The 23,805-nt window shown below is 42.2% G+C and overlaps 2 protein-coding genes across 4 annotated transcripts; one reads left to right on the top strand and one right to left on the bottom strand.

Moving 5' to 3' along the window:
- Positions 1 to 2,562: 2,562 nt before the first annotated feature.
- On the bottom strand, positions 2,563 to 4,746 carry LOC115154349 (OTU domain-containing protein 1). The gene has a single exon (XM_029700501.1). It carries the CDS (start codon positions 4,381 to 4,383, stop codon positions 3,013 to 3,015), a length of 1,371 nt encoding a protein of 456 aa, XP_029556361.1. The 5' UTR covers positions 4,384 to 4,746; the 3' UTR covers positions 2,563 to 3,012.
- A 4,206-nt stretch (positions 4,747 to 8,952) lies between these two features.
- LOC115154337 (homeobox protein AKR) lies at positions 8,953 to 14,535 on the top strand. Of its 3 annotated transcripts, none has more exons than XM_029700480.1 (3): positions 8,953 to 9,085; positions 11,033 to 11,265; positions 12,741 to 14,535. In XM_029700480.1, the coding sequence occupies exons 2-3, from the start codon at positions 11,035 to 11,037 to the stop codon at positions 13,425 to 13,427; spliced, it is 918 nt and encodes a 305-aa protein (XP_029556340.1). In that variant the 5' UTR covers positions 8,953 to 9,085; positions 11,033 to 11,034; the 3' UTR covers positions 13,428 to 14,535. The 3 variants fall into 3 exon arrangements, with proteins under 3 accessions (XP_029556340.1, XP_029556332.1, XP_029556349.1); XM_029700472.1 differs by having other exon boundaries at positions 8,954 to 9,329; XM_029700489.1 differs by lacking the exon at positions 8,953 to 9,085 and adding an exon at positions 10,826 to 10,932.
- Positions 14,536 to 23,805: the final 9,270 nt, after the last annotated feature.

Below are 23,805 nucleotides of genomic sequence, written 5' to 3'. Positions count from 1 at the left end.
AGTTCCACAGACATGTGACTAACAGAAATAGAATAATGTGTCCCTGAACAAAGGGGGGTCAAAATCAAAAGTAACAGTCAGTATCTGGTGTGGCCACCAGCTGCATTAAGTACTGCAATGCATCTCCTCCTCATGGACAGCACCAGATTAGCCAGTTCTTGCTGTGAGATTTTACCGCACTCTTCCACCAAGGCACCTGCAAGTTCCCGGACATTTCTGGGGGGAATGGCCCTAGCCCTCACCCTCCAATCCAACAGGTCTCAGATGTGCTCAATGGGATTGAGATCTGGGCTCTTCACTGGCCATGGCAGAACACTGACATTCCTGTCTTCCAGGAACTCCCGCACAGAACGAGCAGTATGGCTGGTGGCATTGTAATGCTGGAGAGTCATGTCAGGATGAGCCTGCAGGAAGGGTACCACATGAGGGAGGAGGATGTCTTCCCTGTAATGCACAGCGTTTAGATTGCCTGCAATGACAACAAGCTCAGTCCGATGATGCTGTGACATACCGCCCCAGACCATGACGGACCCTCCACCTCCAAATCGATCCCACTCCAGAGTACATGCCTCGGTGTAACGCTCATTCCTTCGACGATAAATGCGAATCCGACCATCCCCCCTGGTGAGACAAAACCGCCACTCGTCAGTGAAGAGAGCTTTTTGCCAGTCCTGTCTGGTCCAGAGACAGTGGGTTTGTGCCCATAGGCAACGTTGTTGCCGGAGATGTCTGGTCAGGATCTGCCTTACAACAGGCCTACAAGCCCTCAGTCCAGCCTCTCTCAGCTTATTGCGGACAGTCTGAGCACTGATGGAGGGATTGCACGTTCCTGGTGTAACCCGGTCAGTTGTTGTTGCCATCCTGAACCTGTCCCGCAGGTGTGATGTTCGGATGTACCGATCCTGTACAGGTGTTGTTACACGTGGTCTGCCACTGTGAGGATGATCAGCTGTCCGTCCTGTCTCCCTGTAGCGCTGTCTTAGGAGTCTCACAGTACGAACATTGCAATTTATTGCCCTGGCCACATCTGCAGTCCTCATGCCTCCTTGCAGCATGCCTAAGGCACATTCACACAGATGAGCAGGGACCATGGGCATCTTTCTTTTGGTGTTTTTCAGAGTCAGTAAAAAGGCCTCTTTAGTGTCCTAAGTTTTCAAAACTTTGACCTTAATTGCCTACTGTCTGTAAGATGTTAGTTTCTTAACAACCGTTCTACAGGTGCATGTTCATTAATTGTTTATGGTTCATTGAACAAACATGGGAAACAGTGTTTTAACCCTTTACAATGAAGATCTGTGAAGTTATTTGGATTTTTACGAATTATCTTTGAAAGACAGGGTCCTGAAAAAGGGATGTTTCTTTTTGCTGAGTTTAGTTTGAATTGATGGCATTTAATTAGGTTTAACTAAAGGGGAAAAGTTAGTTGAGTGTTGAATGAAATAGGTTACAACTTGAAAGATTGGTTTGTTAATAATCAAATATAACTGTTGGCATTGAATCATATACTGAACAAAAATATTAACGCAACATGCAACAATTTCAAAGATTTTACTGAGTTACTGTTCATAGAAGGAAATCAGTCCATTTAAATAAATGAATTAGGCCCTAATCTATGGATCTCACATGACTGGGCAGGGGGGGCAGCCATGGGTGGGCCTGGGACGGCATAGGCCCACCCACTGGGGAGCCAGGTCCACCCACTGGGGAGCCAGGTCCACCCACTGGGGAGCCAGGTCCACCCACTGGGGAGCCAGGCACAGAAAATCAGAAAGAGTTTTTCCACACAAAAGGGTTTTATTACAGACAGAAATACTCCTCAGCACACCCCACCCCTCCTCAGACAATCCCACAGGTAAAGAATCCAGATATGGAGGTCCTGGGCTGGCTTGGTTACACGTGGTCTGCGGGTTGTGAGGCTGGTTGGATGTACTGCGGAATTCTCTAAAATTATGTTGGAGGTGGTTTATGGTCGAGAAATTAATTCTCTGGCAACAGCTCTGTTGGACATTCCTGCTGTCAGCATGCCAATTACATGCACCCTCAAAATGTGAGACATCTGTGGCATTGTATTCAGTGACAAAACTGAATGTTTTATAGTGGCCTCTTACGCATCGATCACACCGACAGCGTCATTGCATTTTGGTACACCAGAAGTACATTCATTTCCAATGGAACTCTGTGTTTGCCTTGCAGCATTTCTATGCAGAGGCAGTTGCAGTGTGTTCTGTGTGGTGCATACGTTGGATTTATCGAACGTATGCATCAAACTGTATGCGTAGACGGCTTGACAGAAACGGTAGCAGAAGGTGAATGTTAAACTTTTGCTGAACATATCCAGATGATGTTGAGTAGTAACATTTTGCGGAATGACATCCATCGTGGTGTGATCAAGACGTTATTGTCCCCAGCACAAAGTGCACCTGTGTAATGATCATGCTGTTTAATCAGCTTCTTGATATGCCATGTCTATCAGGTGGATGATAATTTTGGCAAAGCAGAAATGCTCACTAACAGGGATGTAAACACATTTTTGTACAAAACTGGAGAGAAATAAGCTTTTTGTCCGTATGGAACATTTCTGGGATCTTTTATTTCAGCTCATGAAACATGGGACCAACACTTTACATGTAGCTTTTATAATTTTCTTCAGTATATATTTAGTATCAACAAATGTCTATTTAACCAGTTGACACCATTTTTTTTTAGGTTGATACAGAGTAATTCCAACCCATTCACTTCAAACAAAACACATCAATGTATGGGAAATAATACAAGCTCCTTCAAGCATCACTTGGAACTAACATTTTGTCGTTTAGTCTATTTACAACACAACATTTTTAAATATAACATGTGCACTGCACTTCAATTCGGGTACAATACAAAACTTAGAAAATGTCATTAAGGCAATGTTGAAGTCACAAACACAGAGAATCAAAGTGCAATCGGTTTAAAGAGAAAGAGAGAGAGTGAGAGAGAAAACATTTGAATGCAGCAGTTGAATAACTATTGGTTTCAAATGTGACCGTTTTGTTCGATGTACATTTTAGACAGTGATGCTGCCATCGACTTGGCCAGCTCTTCGTCCCGTTTCCTTTGCATCTGAGAGTGATGAAACCACTCGTCATACTCTGGGTTGGCCACACACCTGTCCAGCAAGACATCATAGTGTCCGTTGCTGAGCCAACTCAACCAGACAGCGGGTTTGGACGAATCATCTTCCCCCAGGTAGTGCACCATGGTTGAAACCGTGGGACTCTCCAAGCTACCTCCTGTGGTTAGGTAAATGTTCACATTCAACATCTGACTCATCGCCAGAAGCTCCGGATAACCCGCCCAGGCGCCGTCCTGAGCTGCATTGATCAAGAACTCCCCAACATCTCCCTCAATGATGGGGTTAAACTCATCCAGGTGGTCGGCTATATGGTGCATTGTCTGCTCTCTCAGCTCGCTGTGCATAGACTGCTCTCCATAGGCGGCTTTACACACCGCCCTGTACAGACAGTTGCCGTCAGGGATGATGTGGAATCTGTACTTGTGTGCCCTCTCCTGAAGGTACTTGTTCTGTTTCTCCACCTCCGCTATGTAGCACGTCACCTTGTCGTTGATGTCACCCCTTTTTGCATCTCTCCGCAGTGACGGCTCCTGTAGGACACAGAGCTCAAAGAGCTGCGCCTCGCCTGATGGAGAGTCCAGGTCTGCGTATTCACTGTCATTTTTACTCTCACAGGAATCCACTATATTCTGGTTTAAATGGGTCGGCTGCGCCTCTAAGTTCTGATGGCGTTTTGGGTTCACAATGTCACTTGTAACGGGTTTTCCCTTTCCATTTGCCATGTTCATTCTCTCCTCACACTTTCTGTAAGTTGGTCCATCGTTCTTGTCAACATTTATCAGGTTATTTTCACGTTTCACGTTTTGACTATCATTGAGTAGATCCCCTCTACCTCTCAAGTGATCAATGAAGTCCACAATCAAGTCTGTGTCCAAATGATCATCTCGGTCACGCGCCTGAATCACGACATCTTGTGAATATGAGTCCGACGGAGCCCGTTTTGCCTGGGTCTCCTTTATGATGTGCACTGGTACGTATCTCTCAACTCCGTCAGGCCGACGAATGATTATCTCTGCGGTAGAAGTGTAGTAGACTGGCTTCATGGAAGCAGCCTCGTAACATGAAAAAGCAGCGGGCATGTTTGTAGTAGATTGAGTCTCTCCTACCGGATTCCCGTTAGTCACTGTTGGAGTAAGCCCACTCGGTTTATTATTCGCAGAGCTCGTTGTTGTCCTGGACAAATGGTCAGTAATGGTACCACTTGCGATAGTTATCGAAACTTTGCGAGAGGATCCGGGATAGTGTGTCAACGCACTGCTGTACAACTGCATTTTGGAAGACTCGCCTTTATACAAAACGCTAGAGCCCCAAGTGTTACGGAAAGATGACAACAAAGGCCAAAAATACACCCTGTCATCAATAACAGCTAAGTTGTAGGATACGTTTCCATGGATCCAGTGTCTTGTACCCGTTGTCACTCATAGGACCGATTTTAGCCATCTTGCGTCAGCGTAGTCTCCCTAATTTTAGACCTGAAAAGTGTAACCGGACACTCTAAACTTCGTCTCCCCTCATAGCCAACTGTTGAAGCAGTTGTACGTAGAGCAGTAATGACCACAGCGAGGGAATTAAAAGGTTTTGATGTGTCACAGTACACTCTCGGAAGTTCTCTCGTTCCAGTCGGCCGAGTCAGGGCGGCGTCGCCACTCTGGAATGCGCAAAGCGTGCCAAAAGCTACATCACTGTAAAGCGCACGGATATGCGCAAAAATGACTCACAACCCTCATTACTTCTTGAGAGTAAAGCGAGGTCCTGTCCTTGAAAGGATTGTAATGCCATTTTTTTAAATCCCGATTGTATTCTATTCAATACAGCCTAATATATTTTCTATCCAATAGCTTTTTAGTGGTTATTTGCCAATGTAGACTACTGTGCTTAACAACTTCAGTCATTATTTATGTTTGTCCGTTTACTGTACGGAAAACACAGTATGTGAAAATATATGTTAGACAATCTGTTATTACACTATTATTGGGGGCGACATGCAATGACACATTTTAGCTGGTTGGTGCGTTGGGCTAGTAACTGAAAGGTTGTTAGATCGAATCCCTGAGCTTACAAGGTACAAATCTGTCCTTAACCCACTATTCCTAGGCCGTCATTGTAAATAAGAATTTGTTCTTACCTGACTTGCCTAGTTAAATAAAAATGTTGTGCACAATCTTGCATCAATATGTGGATGACACACTATGTGGTTATTGATACTAGGCCTACCTGACCTGTATTGTCTTACCTGAATTAAACCACGTTACACATGGTCTTGAAATAGACATTACACATCTCACAGAGATCGTATTGGTAGAGCTCCATTTCAACCAGCTAACATGTGTCATTGCATGTCAACTAAAGGGAAAGCTTGTGAACGAGCTATTTGATATGTATAAATAGGTTAATCAAACTGTTACCCCCAAATTTTCCAGTTAGGCTATTGCTGATTCAATGGCATGTGTAGTTTTGAGGTTACCTGTTCCCAGATATTTTTATGCTCTTTCCTGCGCCATTGTTGTCGTTGTCAAGTGAGAAAAAAAATTGGGCATAACAACGAGTTACAAGGAGTTGACATGATAGCGCAAACCTACTGGCAGTTTTGAGGCCTTGTAGGCTATTTTTTAATTACAATGTTAATGTATTGGTTTAAACATCTAAAGCAGAGCTATGCAAACTGTAAAATATGAATGTATTTTCTGTGGGCCTATATGTCTATGGGGCAGAAAAGCTAATTAGCATGCATCAAATTGCATCCAATTTAGTATTTGGTATGTTGTTAATTTAGAAAAACACTTCATATTGTAATGAAACAGCAGGGAGCAGGTCTCGAACCCTCTAGCCCGAAGTCCAGCGCGCTATCGACTGTGCCGCAAAAGCATGCTCCTTCGGCAGAGTCGATATCCACGTTTATAAACCCAGGGTCGTTACAATATTATTAATTCACAGAGATGTAATAATATTCAGAGTTACGTTTTTCTAAATTAACATTATACCAAATGAAATTGTCACTTTTAATATTATCAGATACTGTATATAATGACGATATGGTCTTGTCTCCACATTAACAATGTGAGTAGTTTTCCCAAAGGAGAGAAGGCAGTAAGCAGACCGATATTCCCGCGTGGACAGATTTTGAAGGGAGTGGACCCTCTCCCTTCGCCTCTTAATTTCTGATATTATTCTTATGAAAAGTGCAATGTATAGTTATCGCCAGCAGAGAGCAGCCCTGTACTTTATCTGTGCTTTTCACGATGACGTCATCATGTACACAGTATTCTGGTAAGGTACCGATTTTAATACCATGGGGGTGGCGGCACGGGCCCTTTAAAAATGGTGCAGTCCACACATGGCCAGTGGACACAACGTAGTACTATCTGACCCATAGTTACAGAAAGAAAAGCAACAAGGTAACAGATTGTGTTGAATAGGAAGCGGGGTGATCCCTTTCCACTGTGTTGCTTTCCATGGCCCCTCCCAGAGAGCCTAATAGGCCTACAGAGTATATTGTTTCCTGGATAATCAATTATTATCAAATGTAGACTAGCTATATGCTATAACATATCCACGCTTGAGGTAGAATTAGGTCATATTTGTCTGCGATGTTGATTCAATGAGATTTCAACCTTTATTCACCCATTCAAAAAGAGAGCCAGAAGTTTGCTGAATTCTCAATGTGTTATCACTGACTTCAACCATCTAAAAGCACAATATCATTGGAAAACCATGTCTGATTTTTGGTTTAGTTGTCATCTAAATGTGTTATCACTGCACTTTCAATCATTTAAAGCACAACAAGTTCAAATGGGAATATAATGTCAGATATTTAGCATTTTTATAACAACTTAAAGCGACAATATGTAACTTTTTGGGCAACCCAACCAAATAAGACATAGAAATATGAGTTATAGATCTGTCATTTTAACTGAAAGTAAGTTTAAGGTGTGGTATATATGTTCTGTGTGCTATTTCTATGCTTCCCATTCATTTAATGTTGTTTTTGCTTCTTTTACTTTTGGTTTTGTACACAGCTTCAAACAGCTGAAAATACAATATTTTTGGAAACTGAAAAGATATTTCACAGCGATATAGATGGTACAATGATTCTCTACATATTGTTTTTTTTTGCTAAATAAACTGAAATTAGGCGAACTATTAGAATTTTTGCAACCAGGCAATGGAGGAGCGATATCTGCATTTTGCACATTTATGTGTTATCACTGTGTTTAATCTATTAACACAACCAAATGACCGGGATTGCAGTTGAGATTACATTAAAAAGTACATAGTGAAAGTGATCAACTCTGTTCGAGATTCTGTGCAGATTATTATAGCATTTGTGAAGATCTCCACAGACCTGCGACCTTTGCATGCTATCTTGAACATGCACACTTTCTATGATTACATAAGAAGACATTTATAGTTACAGTAACCTCAAAGTGGCCATGGATACATTGATACATCTCCTTCAAATATGTATATTCGGTTGCGTTGACAACCAAACATAATTCAATATCCAGTTTGTCTACAAATTAATAATTGTTATGTTGGATTCAAGTCTGCATCTCAACCAAAAATCGTAGTTAAAGAATAGGACTAAATCAAATCTGACTTTTAAATGCACTTTAAATAAAGTTAGATTTGATTTAGTCCTATTCTATAACTTAGATATTTGGTTGAGATGGAGACGTGAACACAACATATTAATGATTAAGTTGTAGATTAAATTTGAAATCAACCAAAGCTTGAAACCCTAGGCTTATATGTACTGTCTAGTTTTAATTGAACTCTGGGTTGGTTGATTTGAAACAATAGCTGTTGATGACTTTGCAAATGCTTTATAGGCCTAAATAGTATAATTAATAACATGCTGTATGACTTATAAAGAATGGTTACATTTCATTTGCTTTCTTAAACCGACCTTTTGGAATGACTTCAAAAGCAACAGTGAATTTATTTAGTTATTATGTGGAGATCTCTCAATAATCATTCTTGCGATAGTCGTCAGTGACAAATATCAAAGCTTGGTTAAAACCCTGGATAGGGGACCAAAGGGATAGCTGTAGATAGATCAACTCTCCAGTAGGAGGTGATGCCCAGCCTATAGTTTTTTTCTGATAGTGGATATAATGTTGAAAAGCTGATGTTGTTTAAAAGGTACAAATTCAACATATTTTAGGTTTGTCTATGGTTTGTCTATGTTAAAAATTGGTTACCATGATGACATAATCCTGTGGTTGAACTTTCACCCTCAAAACAACAGTTGAAGTTGATGACTTAAAAAAAAATCCAGACTATTTTCCACATAAATTCAATGTCACACAAAATATGGTGACAAATTACGCTGAAACGACGTTGATTCAACCAGTTTGGAACCCAGTTTGGAAATGCAGCATAACATGTATTGATTTATTTAGGCAATCACTCTCAAATGGTATTGAATAGATCAATCCTTACGGCTGACATTGGATATTAGCCTATCCCTGTTGACAAATTGACAACCATCACATTTGTTTCATAATGCATTAGCTAATGAAATAATGAATATGCTAATGAGGCTCGGCTATTTATGAAAACATGTCAACAGAAATGTTACAGGAATAGACTAGCCAATTAGAGAAGCCGTGTATGAAATACTGATGAGAAGTAGACCAGCCATGCTGCGGTTGTTTGTGTTCAACATTGTGCACTAAAACTGCTGCAAAGATCTGCAATGCCCTTAGCTTCCATACCTACAGCTACGCATTTCAAGTATAGCCCTACATTTGTAACATCAAAGTAGAATATATTCGAGCGGTTGTCTGGTAAAATTGTGTATAGGCCATCGCAAAAGCCATGCTGATGTCAGAGATTTTTGCTCTTCCCTCTAAAGTGGGAGGATCTTTGTGCGTTGAGTCACGCAGCTGTCAAAGATAGCTGTCACCCAGTTTCGTGATCAAACACACATTGAATGAGAAAGGCTTCGCCAAGTCGAGCAGCGGACTTCAGGTAGCCTACCCCTGGCATAAGTAGCCCATTGCGTCTCAAACAAATTAAGAAACCGAGGAACGGTTCTATGACTGAAAATAAATCAATGAACGAAGCCGTTTAACCATTTGGAGTATAGGTGTGGAATATCCTGAGAAAAAGGATCTGCCAATAAACCAATACAATTCGAGAAGGGGAAAAAAATACTGCGCTCTCGTGACCGACGTGAAAAGGGGATTTCTAACGGATATGAAGACAAAAAAGGGTAGGTCGCCTTTTTCATCGCCGTGCTGATTTTGATAACACGCGTGTATCAGAAAATATATTGAGGGAGATCGCGCATAATGCATTTCTCAATGCAAGCAACGCAGCCTATTGTTTGCTCCAGTCAAAACAGCCCCCCCCCCGTGTGCAGGCGGGCTGTCAAAATTGTTTTGCGTATATGCCTTTTGATTTAAACCGTTTCAAATGCAAGGAATTGTTATCTTTAAAGGTTGACTAGTTTAAAGGCATCGAGTAAATAATCATAACCATTTTGTTATACAATAGTGTTTTGATACTTTAACTTAATAGCTTACTCTGAAATCATGAACTAAATTGAACAAGTTTCCAATTACTAGCTAATTCCTTTAGGGTACATCTAGATGGATTGACTTAAATTAGAGGGCATCTCTAAACCCTTACGTCACCACGCATTTAGTTAATTAAAATGTATCAAATTTGTAGCCCCAACGATGCAGAGTAAGTTTCCTCTGCTAGTTTAGCTGCAACATGGTTTCATTATCTCGGTATACGTTGTATTATGTGCCACATTGTTGAATGAAATAAGATTGTGAGAAATGTGCAGCAGACTTGTAGAGCCCTAATTTTCTACTGGCACAGCGTTCAAATCCTGACCTCCTTTGTGAAGTTGCTGTTGGCTTTCATTCTGCTCTCGCATTCTTCGACCTCGTGTTAGACTACACGAACTTCCTACACATTGTTTAAACTTAGACATTCCTTTTGAGTAGAGCTTACAACACGCTCAGTTCCCTCGAATGGGGAATATACTTAATTTAAGTAAGAAATTAGTAACTCTTTCAAAAACGTTCAAATTGTAGTAAATTAATGGTTCGACGAAACAAGATTCTTTTGTTTAGTCTTGAGACGTTGATTTGCAACAAGTCCCCCTTCCCCCCTTCCTCATACAATCCTACATAATTACCTCATTCCAACTTCAATGTTTTTTTTATCCATTTCCCACCTCTATGCCAAGGGCAGATCTAGTGATATCCAGTACAGTATTTTGTTGACATGGAATGATGGCCTACAGATGATGCCATGTTTTAGTTTTTACAATTTCAAACTTAAATAAGACAGTCTAAATGATAAAGTTACAAAAAAAAGTTTGATTTTTGAATGTGTTATTTCCAGATAATAGATCTATTTTCCTGACATTCAGGTTTTTGTAAAGGCCTGTGGTAAATAAACTGTTTGATTAGGCTATTTAAAAAGAAAGAAACAAATGGACTACAGATGTTCTTACAGCCTTGGGAATTCTCCCCCTGAAATAACTATTTCAGCTGTCTTGGGTCCTGCTGTAGCTTCCTGCACTGTGTCAGTGTCAACATGAAGAGGTGTTTGCTCAGTACAGTAGGCCTGCAGTATTTGTCGAGGCAGGTTTTATAACTGACACAGCATTGGAGCAGCCTGCCTTTGTGATGTCCCTCCTCTTCACCCTCTCTCTCCTCCCCCCTCTTCACCTTCTCCCTCCCCCCCTCTTCCTCCCTCTCTGTTCCATGAATCACATGGCTGAACTTGAGAGCTTGCTTCTGACACATCAGCTGCCTCCGCTAGACAGCTAGCGTTTGGCACTGGGCTGTTGGAAGGTGGGTGGCAGACAGACAGAGCATACAGACAAGGGTGTGTTTGGGGGGAATTCTGACTGACATTCTTTCACACATCCATTCTTCTCTTCTCCACACACAGGCATGATGACGTTGTCGGCCAGTGAGATGAACGAGGAGGACAGCATGGACGCCCCCCTGGACCTGTCATCCAGTACGGGAGGTAGCAGTGGGAAGAGGAAGAGGCGCGGGAACCTACCCAAGGAGTCAGTGCAGATCCTCAGGGACTGGCTATATGAGCATCGCTACAATGCCTACCCCTCTGAACAGGAGAAAGCCCTGCTCTCCAAGCAGACGCTGCTCTCCACACTACAGGTATGCTAACAAATGTATCTTACAAGTTTTTAAAATTTAACTAGGCAAGTCAGTTATGAACAAAGTCTTATTTACAATGACGGCCTACCGGGGAACAGTGGGTTAACTGCCTTGTTCAGGGGCAGAACGACAGATTTTTATCTTGTCAGCTCGGGGATTCAATCCAGAAACCTTTGTTACTAGGCCAATGCTCTAAACACTAGGCTACCTGCCGGCTACTCTGAACTCGAATGATCCTCATTGATTACATAAGGGGCCCTGTTCAAATACTTCAGCAATGCATCCTTCCTTCTTACCTTTCTTGAATTGATCACAGTTGAATTGCTTGCTTTCACTTATCTTATCACTTATAGATCTCAAGGAAATGAGGACGGCAGGATAGAATCAAACAGAGTGACAGGCCTCAGTTTTCATAGGTTTACTACCAGATGACTAGTAGGTCTGTGGCATGCAAAAAAATGAGTGGCCGGAAACGCAATGTACAAGCACCTTGTGTTGTAAAGTCCTATTGCGGTTTTATGACACGTACGTAAACAAAGAGAGCATAATTGACACGTGGACAATGAACAGGTAGCAGCAGGGCCTTCCAAGGAAGCTTAATATTGCAACATTCTGTCAGACGAGACACATCTGAAGTGAAACAACATTGTCTGTGTCCCAAATGGCTCCCTATGTAGTGCACTACTTTTGACAAGGGCCCACATGGTTTTTCCCTTAGGGCTCTGGTCAAAAGTAATGCACTGTGTAGGTAATAATAGGGTGTCATTTGGGACACACACGGTGACTAGGAGGAACCGAGAACTCTAACTCGGCTCACTCACTCTGCTGGGTGGTTGGCGTGGGCTTGGCTGTAACTATCACACAGGAATTTCCCTCCCTCCAGCCCTCTTCCAGCCCAGCTGTCTGGGAACAATACAGAGTCCTTTACATACTAAGAGCTCTAGGCTTTGAGCCATCCATGGCTGATAATTGGCTGGGACAGAGAGGGAGAAGAGGGGGTGGGGGGAGAAGAGGGCAATAGAATTAGGGAGGGCAACAAGACCGGACAGCGTACTTGTGTTACATGCCATGATGGCTTTTCAAAGGCCTAGTTTGAGTTTGTTGATGAGCACAGAAGTAGAACCTTATATTTTCTTACTTGTTTGTCAAATGATGTATTATAAGACATTAACTTAAGTAAAAAAAAAAAAACATTAGTTGATGTGCAATTAGGTTGTCATAACAAGAGCTTTTAAACATTGTCTATAGGTATGCCAGAATATATACGATCAAGAGCAAGTTGTGCAAATCACATATGCTCGTAGATGTTTCAGATAAGAAGCATGTTTAGCATACAACAGAAAAACAGCCATCTCACAATGTCATGCAAATATGTAAATGGTATGTAACCTGTTTTTATGTCATCATGTGAGATATTAAAGTATAATTTTGTGCTCTCCTTTTTTAAATAAACTTTGTAATTTGCTCTCCTTCAGGTTTGCAACTGGTTCATCAACGCACGTCGGCGCCTCCTCCCGGAGATGCTGCGGAAAGACGGTAAAGACCCCAACCAGTTCACCTTCTCCCGGAAAGGCAGCAAGGGAGGCGACGGGGGCTTCTCTGATTCCAGCTCTCAGTCACCGAAGTACGCCACAGACCCCGAGGACAGCTACGACCAGCGGGCACTGCACCCTTCCAGCTTCGAGGCAGGTCTCCCCAGCCCCAGCATCCTGCTGAAGGCTGTATCATCCCCTAAGATGTCCCCCTCCTCCTCCCCGGGGCCCGACACCACCGTGGCTCCCCGGCCCTCTGTCATCTGTCACACCACTGTTACCACCATGGCCATGCAGAAACAGGGCTCTAGCCCCCCCTCCTACCTCTCCTGCTTCCTCTCCAGCATTAACACAGATGGCAGTAGGGCCGCAGAGCTGCTGCATTCCACCACAGAGGCTCTGGGGCTCTTCAGATGCCGAGAGGAAGGGTTGGGCCTGGGCGCCCCGGCAGTGACCACCACCCACACCACCATGGAGTGTAACCTGAACCCCCAGAGTGGGCTCTTCAACACCCCTCCCCCCACCCCCCCAGACCTCACACAGGACTTCAGTGGCTTCCAGCTCCTAGTGGATGTGGCCCTCAAGCGGGCGGCAGAGATGGAGCTGCAGGCTAAACAACTGGTGTCTTAAAGAGAGAGATAAAGGGGAGGGAAAGAGAGATGACAACCCTGTTGTTGTCGTCGTCTCTAAATGAACTCACGTGAGTTCAGTGACTGCGCAACAAAGAACAAACACAACTCAACAAGCCTGATAACTTATATTTTTGGTATACATTGGTGTACAAAACGATATCAAGGTGCCTTGGCTGTTAGTTCTTTTTTATTTTGTCATATGCGTGTATGTATGTATCTTTTTTGCACACGGGACCAAAAAGATTTACGGACAAAAAAAACGCTGCCTGTCTTAAAACATTTCCTATGTATTTTACTAAAGCAAGGCATGAGGGCATACAAGTGTTCTGCAGGTGAGGGAGGGTGGTTCTCCTCTCCTCCATTATGGGATATGTAGTTTCACAAACCTATCCCCCATGGGATATGTAGTTTCCAGATGTGTTTTACATTTCAGAGATCAGTTTGCAATGGTTTCCACTCGGCCTTTCGCACAATAGAGCCGAGCTAGGGTCCCCATCTCATCTCAGTGTCTTAAAACATACTTTGCTCTTGGGATCTATGATGAACTTTATCACTACTGTAGAAAGGGTTCTGTGTTTTTTTCATAATAAGAGTATAGTTTTGTTTTCTTTTGACTTTTTTTTTTATATACCTTTTGATATTTTATAAGAAAGTAAACCTCTCGTCTTGGTTTTGATTAAGCGTTTTCCTATACGAAGGGATCATTCAGATGAACAATGTAGCAAGTTCCTAGTCTGAGCCTTCCTCCCCTCCTCACATAGTGTCTGCAGCCAAATTGGCACCCTATTCCCTATATAGTGCACAAAAGTAGTGTACTGTATAGGGAATAAGGTGCCAATTTGGGACACAAACCTGTGTAGCGATGGCCAGTTAACTGGAAGAACAACACTAAATAAGATATTTTGCATTTGTGAAGTCACCAGCAGCAGAAAAAAATATAGCATTTTCTAAATCACCAAAAAGCATTTTATGTACAAAAAAGGACCATGTTTGTGTATAGCGATTGTGACATGACACCCAATGATGTGATTTCCTTTCATACTGTGCAATGTTTGTGGCAAATAGGGGTCACATATGGGATTTAAATAAATAGTTGTTTTCTACTACGCTTGCCGTTTCACTGTTGGAACACTCGATCATATTGACTACATCTAAGGATCAAGAATCTTTTCAGGCGATTGCCCACTAGAATCACGTAACGGCAGTAGCACAGAATGTAGAGTGATATGAGTTCCATCAATCATACATTAGCGCTACATGAAGATAAAAGGCAGAGAGAGGACAGAAATAGCACTTTGATGTGTGTGCATGTGCCTATGTTTCTACATGCTGTCTGTCTCGGTCTCATGAGTCATTCTATCCTGAGACATTCCTACGTGTGTGTGTGTGATAGGTTCACCAGAGCTCCAAGTCATTAGCATAATCCTGTATAAATTAGCGCAGGCTAACTGCAGACGTCAACAGGTTTCCTGCCATGCAGGGTTTTACAGTTGAAGTCGAAAGTTTACATACACTTATTTTGGAGTCTTTAAAACTCATTTTACAACCACTCCACAAATTTCTTGTTAACAAACTATAGTTTTGGCAAGTCGGTTAGGACATTTGTGCATGATACAAGTAATTTTCCCAACAATTGTTTACAGATTATTTCACTTAAAATTCACTGTATCACAATTCCAGTGGGTCAGAAGTTTACATACACTAAGTTGACATTGCCTTTAAACAGCTTGGAAAATTCCAGAACATGATGTCATGGCTTGAGAAGCTTCTTATAGGCTAATTGACATCATTTGAGTCAATTGGAGGTGTACCTGTGGATGTATTTCAAGGCCTACCTTCAAACTCAGTGCCTCTTTGCTTGACATCATGGGAAAATCAAAAGAAATCAGCCGACCTCAAAAATTGTAGACCTCCACAAGACTGGTTCATCCTTGGGAGCAATTTCCAAACACCTGAAGGTACCACGTTCATCTGTACAAACAATAGTATGCAAGTATAAACACCATGGGACCACGCAGCCGTCATAACGCTCAGGAAGGAGACGCGTTCTGTCTCCTAGAGATGAACGTACTTTGGTGAAAAAAGTGCAAATCAATCCCAGAACAACAGCAAAGGACCTTGTGGAGATGTTGGGGGAAACCGGTACAAAAGTATCTATCCACAGTAAAACGAGTCTTATATCGACATAACCTGAAAGGCCGCTCAGCAAGGAAGAAACCACTGCTCCAAATCCGCCATAAAAAAGCCAGATTACGGTTTGTAACTGCACATGGGGACAAAGATCGTACTTTTTGGAGAAATGTCCTCTTGTCTGATGAAACAAAAATAGAACTGTTTGGCCATAATGACCATTGTTATGTTTGGAGGAAAAAGGGGGATGCTTGCAAGCCAAAGAACACCATCCCAATTGTGAAGCACAGGGGTGGCAGCATCATGTTGCGGTGCTTTGCTGCAGGAGGGATTGGTGCACCTCACAAAATAGATGGCATCATGAGGTAGGAAAATTATGTGGATATATTGAAGCAACATCTCAAGACATCAGTCAGGAAGTTAAAGCTTGGTCGCAAATGGGTCTTCCAAATGGACAATGACCCCAAGCATACTTCCAAACTCGTGGCAAAATGGCTTAAGGACAACAAAGTCAAGGTATTGGAGTGGGCATCACAAAGCCCTGACCTCAATCCTATTGAAAATGTGTGGGCAGAACTGAAAAAGCGTGTGCGAGCAAGGCGGCCTACAAACCTGACTCACTTACACCAGCTTTGTCAGGAGGAATGGGCCAAAATTCACCCAACTTATTGTAGGAAGCTTGTGGAAGGCTACCTGAAACGTTTGACCCAAGTTAAACAATTTAAAGGCAATGCTACCAAATACTAATTGAGTGTATGTAAACTTCTGACCCACTGGGAATGTGATGAAAGAAATAAAAGCTGAAATAAATCTTTCTCTCTACTATTATTCTGCCATTTCACATTCTTAAAATAAAGTGGTGATTCTAACAGACCTAAAATCCTTAATCCTTTTTATTAGGATTAAATGTCAGGAATTGTGAAAAACTGAGTTTATATGTATTTGGCTAAGGTGAATGTGAACTTCCGACTTCAACTGTGTGTGTGGATGCATCTCAATACATCCAAGGAAAATTCATACAAAGGTTTTAGTAATTATTGACACCTAGTCATAACCATATCATATAGACATAACACTGTCATGACACATATATTTTCACCGGTTGTGACATATATTGCGTTATCTAATTGGCTGGTTATAACACCTACATAAGTGTCAAGTCAAGCCCACATTTATTCAAGTTTCCTTTCCTTTGAAAGTTTGTTTCTTAAATCCTTTGTTGTAATGAATTCTTTACAGTCATGTTTTTTTCATATTTTAAATAACTTGTAGAAAATATACTTTATGCCTCCCGAGTGGCGCAGCAGTCTAAGGCACTGAGTCGCAGTGCTAGAGGCATCACTACAGGTCCGGGTTTGATCCCGGGCTGTGTCGTAGCCGGCCGCGATCGGGAGACCCATGAGGCGGTGCCCAATTGGCCCAGCGTCGTCCAGGTTAGGGGAGGGTTTGGCTGGCTGGATGTCCTTGTCCCATCGCACTCTAGCGACTCCTTGGGGTGGCCGGGCTCTTGCACGCTGACTTCGGTCGGCAGCTGTACTGTGTTTCCTCCGACTTGGTACGGCTGGCTTACAGGTTTAAGCGAGCATTGTGTCAAGAAGCACTGCGGCTTGGCGGGATCGTGTTTTGGAGGACGCATGGCTCTCGACCTTTGCCTCTCCCGAGTCCTACGGGTGTTGCAGCGATGGGACAAGACTCTAACTACCAATTGGATATCACGAAATTGGGGAGAAAAAGGGGTGAAAAGTACCCAAAACAAGAAAATACACTTTATGACACTGTCAAGAAGCATTATGACCATCAGACTCATATAAGCCAGATAGGCCTATCATGTACATGCCCTTATGTCAGTCATCAGTTAAAAAGAGGGTGTCTTGTCCTGCTCCTGAAATCTGCTCCTGCATTCATCCCAGTCATCAGCAACAGAGCATTGGGGTAGGTGCATGTCTGACATCAACGTGTGCGCAATTACAATTCTAATTTAACATGCTCAGTTAAAAAATAATATATAGTATATATAACATAAACATACTGTTGACACGTAAGCTATGGCGTAATGCCGGCCTGGGCAATTATTTTCCATGGAAGGCCACATTATAATATATTTTTGCAATCGCGGGCCAGAATCATATTACATGATTATACATAATGTGCATGACTGTGTTGACAGATATATCTACTGTAAATCACGTCCAGATATGCTACTTATTTAACTTGTTTAACATGCACAGAAATAAACCACATCCATGTTCTCCTTTTGGTAGGTATGTTCATTATTAAACATGTAATGAACTACACGAAGGGAAAAGTACACTGTGCATTCAGCACCACGGACAGAACTCTTGTTAACGGGTGTTTACAAAAACACAAGAAAGAGAGAGCTCAACATTCCATTTAAACTACTCTATCAGTGTGAGGAGTGAAGTCTCTGATGGGCATTGACTAGAGCAGTGAAGTAAGGTATAGTTTCTGACGTTGCTATGCGCAGGATTGCTGAGAGGTGAGAGTCAGTAAGAGATGATCTGTGCCTTGACTTGTTATATTTCATCACTGAAAATGTCTGTTCACATACATAGGTTGGTGCAAACATCTGAGCATGACTCAATCTTTAGAATGTTTTGTTCATCGAGAGATGCATAGAACCTCGTCAGTGACATTGTTTTGAATAGTTCTCCAATCACTGAATCAGACTGAAGAACGATCAGCTCAAGTTGCAGGTCAGTGGGAGCGTTATCCACATTGAAGGTGAAAGGACAGGAAACCAACAGCATGTCATTTTCCAACACTTCGAAATCCTCAAAACGACAAGAAAACTCACCGTTCAAATCACGCAGCAGCGATGTATACTTCTCCCTCTGGTCATCTGATAGGAAACAGACTAGATGATCTCCACGGTGAAGGCAAAATCATCCAACCATTCTTTATCTTTTCCTTTCATTTGCAAAAACTCAACAATCTCCAACTTCAGGTGCCACACCCTTTTTTACATTTTATTTGACCTTTATTTAATTAGGCAAGTCAGTTAAGAACAAATTCTTATTTTCAATGACAGCCTAGAAACAGTGGGTTAACTGCCTTGTTCAGGGGCAGAACAACAGATTTGTACCTTGTCAGCTCGGGGATTCAAACTTGCAACCTTTCAGTTACTAGTCCAAAGCTCTAACCACAAGGTTACGCTGCCACCCCTTTAAAGCACCTTCCCCAAACTCAGCCATATCACGTTTGTGTGGGAGGGGAGATCTGCGTGACCCGACTCTGTCTCTTCCAACAGTGAGACAAACTGCCTGTGGTTTAAAGATTTTGCTCTTATGAAGTTTACCACTTTAGTGACTGTATCCACAACATGGCTCATTTTCAGAACACATTTACAGAGCACCTCCTGATGAGTAATGCAATGCAAGAGAATAATTGTCTGATCTGGGTTCAGCTCAGCTACTTGATCTTGTATCCTTTTCAAACGGCCAACGTTTTTCCCTGTCAAGTTTGGGCCCCCGTCAGTGATCACACTGGATAACTTTTCAAAACTCAGTCCCAGCTTTGCCACACACTTATTAACCTCCTCCAATAAATCTTTCCCTGTGGTTGTGCTCTTCATTGACTGCCTTGAAGCAAGCTCCTCTGTAATTTCAAGGTCTGGGGTTATGCCTCGTAAGAATATTGACAACTGCGCCGTGTCACATGCATCACTGCTCTCATCCAGGACCAAGGAGAAATAGGTAAAATCCTTTACCTTGTCTTTCAACTGTTGTTCCATATTCTCTACGATGTCCTCAACACTCCGTGTCACTGTTCGTCTTGACAGGGAAACATTTTCAAACAGCTCTTTCTTGTCGGGCCAAAGTATTGCTGCAGAGTCAATTAAACATTATTTTGTGAATTAACCCTCAGCAAATGGCTTACTATGTTTAGCAATTTTGTGGGACAGTACATAGCTAGCTCTTGCAATTCCGTCGTTTGCTGAATGCAGTTTTGTGAAAAGTCCTTGCTGCTTTTGCAACTGAGAAAGCAACTCTTTCGATGCACTTGCCCTCTGCTCAGAAGACATATTCCTATATTTCTTTGCATGCTTCGTCTGGAAGTGTCTGGACAAGTTGTAGTCTTTCAAGACAACGATGCTCTCTTTGCACACTAAGCACACAGCTTTCCCTGATACCTCAATAAAGAAATATTTCGATGTCCACTCTTACTGGAACATCCTACATTCATTGTCTACTTTACAATTCTTTGAAATCTTTGAATAACACATTTTTGCGCAAATTCTAGCTAGCTCCTATTTGTAACTGTGACGTGTGTGTCAGCCTGTCAGTCGCTGTCTGTCCTCGTGCAGTTGTTAGTTATACGTTCCTTCAAAATAAATGTCCCACAAGCGGTGGGAGTTAAATCATTACACAATGGCGCGTATTCGTTGGGCTTTTAATTTGAATAACAAATACGTCTTTCTAACTTTACTATCGCAAATTCTTTATATGATCTGAGCATGATTCCGTGGGCTGCATTGAATCAGGTTGAGGGCTGCATACGGCCCCCGGGCCGGCCTTTGCCCAGGCCTGGTGTATTGGAATGTTTTGCCTTTTTGACAATCTTATGTAGGTGTCATAACCAGCCATAAAATAACTCAATATATGTCACAACATGTCTAAATATGTGTCATGACAGTGTTATGACCATATTTTCACATGGTTATGACACTGGGTGTCAAGTAAAGCTTTACCAAGGTTTCTTATTGGATAAATTCAGGTAGTCCATTCTCTTTTGTTTGGTGGCTAGTCAATATGACCCAGATTAAGACCATGTGGATTCTGGGTATTTGTGTTCTTTTGAGGATACTTGCATGTGTTGCCAGTACAATCCTAAAGGCATGGATTCAAATGACCCTTCCAAGATTGCCTTTGTCCAAGTAGCGAACCGATCACCATTGCATGCATACCTTTGTTCTGGTGGTTTGGAAATGCTGCACCAGCCTGTTATAGTATAGATGGGTTGGTTGTTTAGCAACAACGGACGTGTGCGCAACTATGGGGTAAAACAGACAGGGTTGGCTTAAACTGTTGACAGTATGTAAACTATATTTAGTCTCCAAATGTTTATTGAAAACACATACACAATGAGCACTTGTCTCTCAAATACATCGTTACAGTTGTTGGTTTGCTAGCTACTGAATTTTAGCGATATTAGCATAGATATGACATCAAACAAAACAAGACATGGTATTTTACCAGGTAAGTTGACTAAGAACACATTCTCATTTACAGCAACAACCTGGGGAATAGTTACAGGGGCGAGGAGATGAATGAGCCAATTGTAAACTGGGGATGATTAGGTGGCATGAAGGCCAGATTGGGAATTTAGCCAGGACACAGGGCTAAACACCCCTAATCTTATAATAAGTGCCATGGAATCTTTAGTGACCAGAGAGAGTCAGGTCACCCGTTTACCATCGCATCCGAAAGACGGCAACCTACACAGGGCAATGTCCCCAATCACTGCCCTGGGGCAATGGGATATTTTTTTTGACCAGAGGAAAGGGTGACTCCTACTGGCCCTCCTGATTAAACAGCATGATCATTACACAGGTGCACCTTGTGCTGGGGACAATAAAAGGCTACTCTAAAATGTGCATTTTTGTCACACAACTCAATGACACAGATTTGAGGGAGCGTGCAATTGGCATGCTGACTGCAGGATTGTCCACCAGAGCTGTTGCCAGAGAAGGAATGTTATTTCTCTACCATAAGCCACCTCCAACGTCGTATTATAGAATTTTGCAGTACGTCCAACCGGCCTACCAACCACAGACCACGTGTAACCACGCCAGACCAGGACCTCCAAATCCGGCTTCTTCACATGCAGGGGGTGCTGAGAAGTATTTCTGATACTGATTGGCTGGGCCTGGCTGCCCAGTGGGTCGGCCTGGCTCCCAAGTGGGTGGGCCTATGCCCTGCCAGGCACACCCATGGTTGCGCCCCTGCCCAGTCATGTGAAATCCATAGATTAGGGCCTTTGACTGATTTCCTTATATGAACTGTAACTCAACAGAATCTTTGAAATTGTTGCATGTTACATTTATATTTTTGTTCGGTGTTTGTAAATCTGCCTCATTATATTATAAGCAAAAACATGTGCAGCCTGCATTTCAATAAACACATATAGGATAGCGCATGATGATGGCATTAAGGTTTTTAATGCTGATACATTTCTGTACACGTGACATAACATCAACAGTGTAATAATATTAATTACAAAATGTATATCTGCTTAATATGTTATTTGATTGTTTTTACATTTACATAGGGAAACATTCATTTATGTACAAATGTTCATTTGAATCGTTTTATATTTATATATGGACTATTGCTGCGATCACGTGCTAGTCGGAACTCGGAAACTCTGAATTTTCTGACTTGTTAACTGATTGTAGCTATACACTTGTCGTGTTCAACCAGTTAGCATGTCGGAAATATTCTAGTTTTCCATTTCCGACTAGCACGTGAACACGGCATACATCACAAGCCTCTGCCTCTCAGAATTGCCAGGATTGGTTGAAAAGTCTTTAGTTTGGCAATTACCCACAATCCAACATTCTTTACCACTTCCCTTAATCACCCTGTAATGTCAGGGTTTTGATATGTTAATATAATAATCATAAATATCTAAATAATTTGACCAATATTTGAATGAATTCTAATAAAAAGGTGAAATAAAAATATAAAGAGCAACACAACTTATATTAAATTACCTTAAAACATAATGGGCAAAAAAGGTATATACTTATTGTTATCTTTTGAATATTCTCTATAAAATTCCTTTTTACAAAGCAAAATAAATGAGAAATCATACCGAACAGTTAATTCATCACATGATTTCCATCACAAACAAATTAGACTTTTCAGTCATGAACATGTTTCTCTTATACATTCATGGCCAGTTTATTAGGTACACCACCTCATTCACAAAAATGGATCGCTCCTACAGACAGTGAGACACGTGGCCGTGGCTTGTTATATAAACCAGGCAGACAGCCATTGAGGCATTCAGTTACTGTTTGATTGAACGTTAGAATGGGCAAAACGAGTGATCTCAGCAACTATGAGTGTGGTGTGATCGTCGGTGCCAGGCGCGCCGGATCCAGTATCTCAGAAATGGCCACTCTCCTGGGCTTTTCACGCACGACAGTGTATATGGTTCACTGAGAATGGTGCAACACACCGAAAACATCCAGTCAGTGGCAGTCCTGTGGGCGAACAGGTGGTTGATGAGAGAAGTGGAAGGAGAATGCCAAGAATCGAGCAAGCTTACAGGCGGGCCACAAACAGACAAATAACGACACAATACAACAGTGGTGTGCAGAACGACATCTCAGAATGCACAACTCGTCGATCCTTGTCACGGATAGGCTATTGCAGCAGACAACCACAGCTGGTTCCACTCCTATCAGCTAAAAACAAGAAGAGGTGGCTCTAGTGAGCACGCGATCACCAACACTGGACAATTGAGGAGTGGAAAAACATTGCCTGGAACAATACAGCGAGTTCAGTTCACTTGAGTGGCCTGCGCAGTCCCCAGACCTCAACCCAATAAAGCATCTTTGGGAAGAGAATGAATGGGCTGTTCGCGGCATGAATACATCGCCGTGATGCCATCGCATCAGCAGGGACCAACATCCCTGAGGAACATTTCCGACACCTTGTAGAATGCCCTGAATAATTCAGGCTGGTCTGGAGGCAAAGGGGGGTTCCGACCCAGTAGTAGATGGGTGTTCCTAATAAACTGTTCCGGTGAGTGTACATGGCTAGCAGGGATTTTCCCTCGTGTCAAAGCAGTTTCAATAGAGTTTACTAACACCCACAAACAGTCTATGAAAGCAAATTTGTTCAAGATTGTATCACTCATACAAGTAACTGATCAAAAAAAATACTTCATATAAAGAAATTGTAAAGTGATTGGGTTTGCAGAGAATTTGTAATGGTGTATTTTGACAAAGGAATTAATCATGAGAAGTTGATCTAAACCATTAAACCACAGAACTCTTGTAATGTTCAAGGGTTTGTTTCCCAAAAGGCACCCTATTCCCTATTAAGTGCACTACTTTTGACCAGGTCCCATAAGGCTTTGGTCAAAAGTAGTGCACTATATAGGGACTAGGGTGCCATTTGGGAGATATACCTGTAGACTGGGTATATTTACAGTATGAGACAAAGCCTTTTCATGGGTTACACACAATCACACACACACACACACACACACACACA

Source organism: Salmo trutta, chromosome 2 (assembly GCF_901001165.1).
Source record: "Salmo trutta chromosome 2, fSalTru1.1, whole genome shotgun sequence".
Lineage (NCBI taxonomy): Eukaryota > Metazoa > Chordata > Actinopteri > Salmoniformes > Salmonidae > Salmo > Salmo trutta.
The sequence above is the reverse complement of the archived record's forward strand: the minus strand, read 5'-3'. Positions and strand labels throughout refer to the sequence as shown.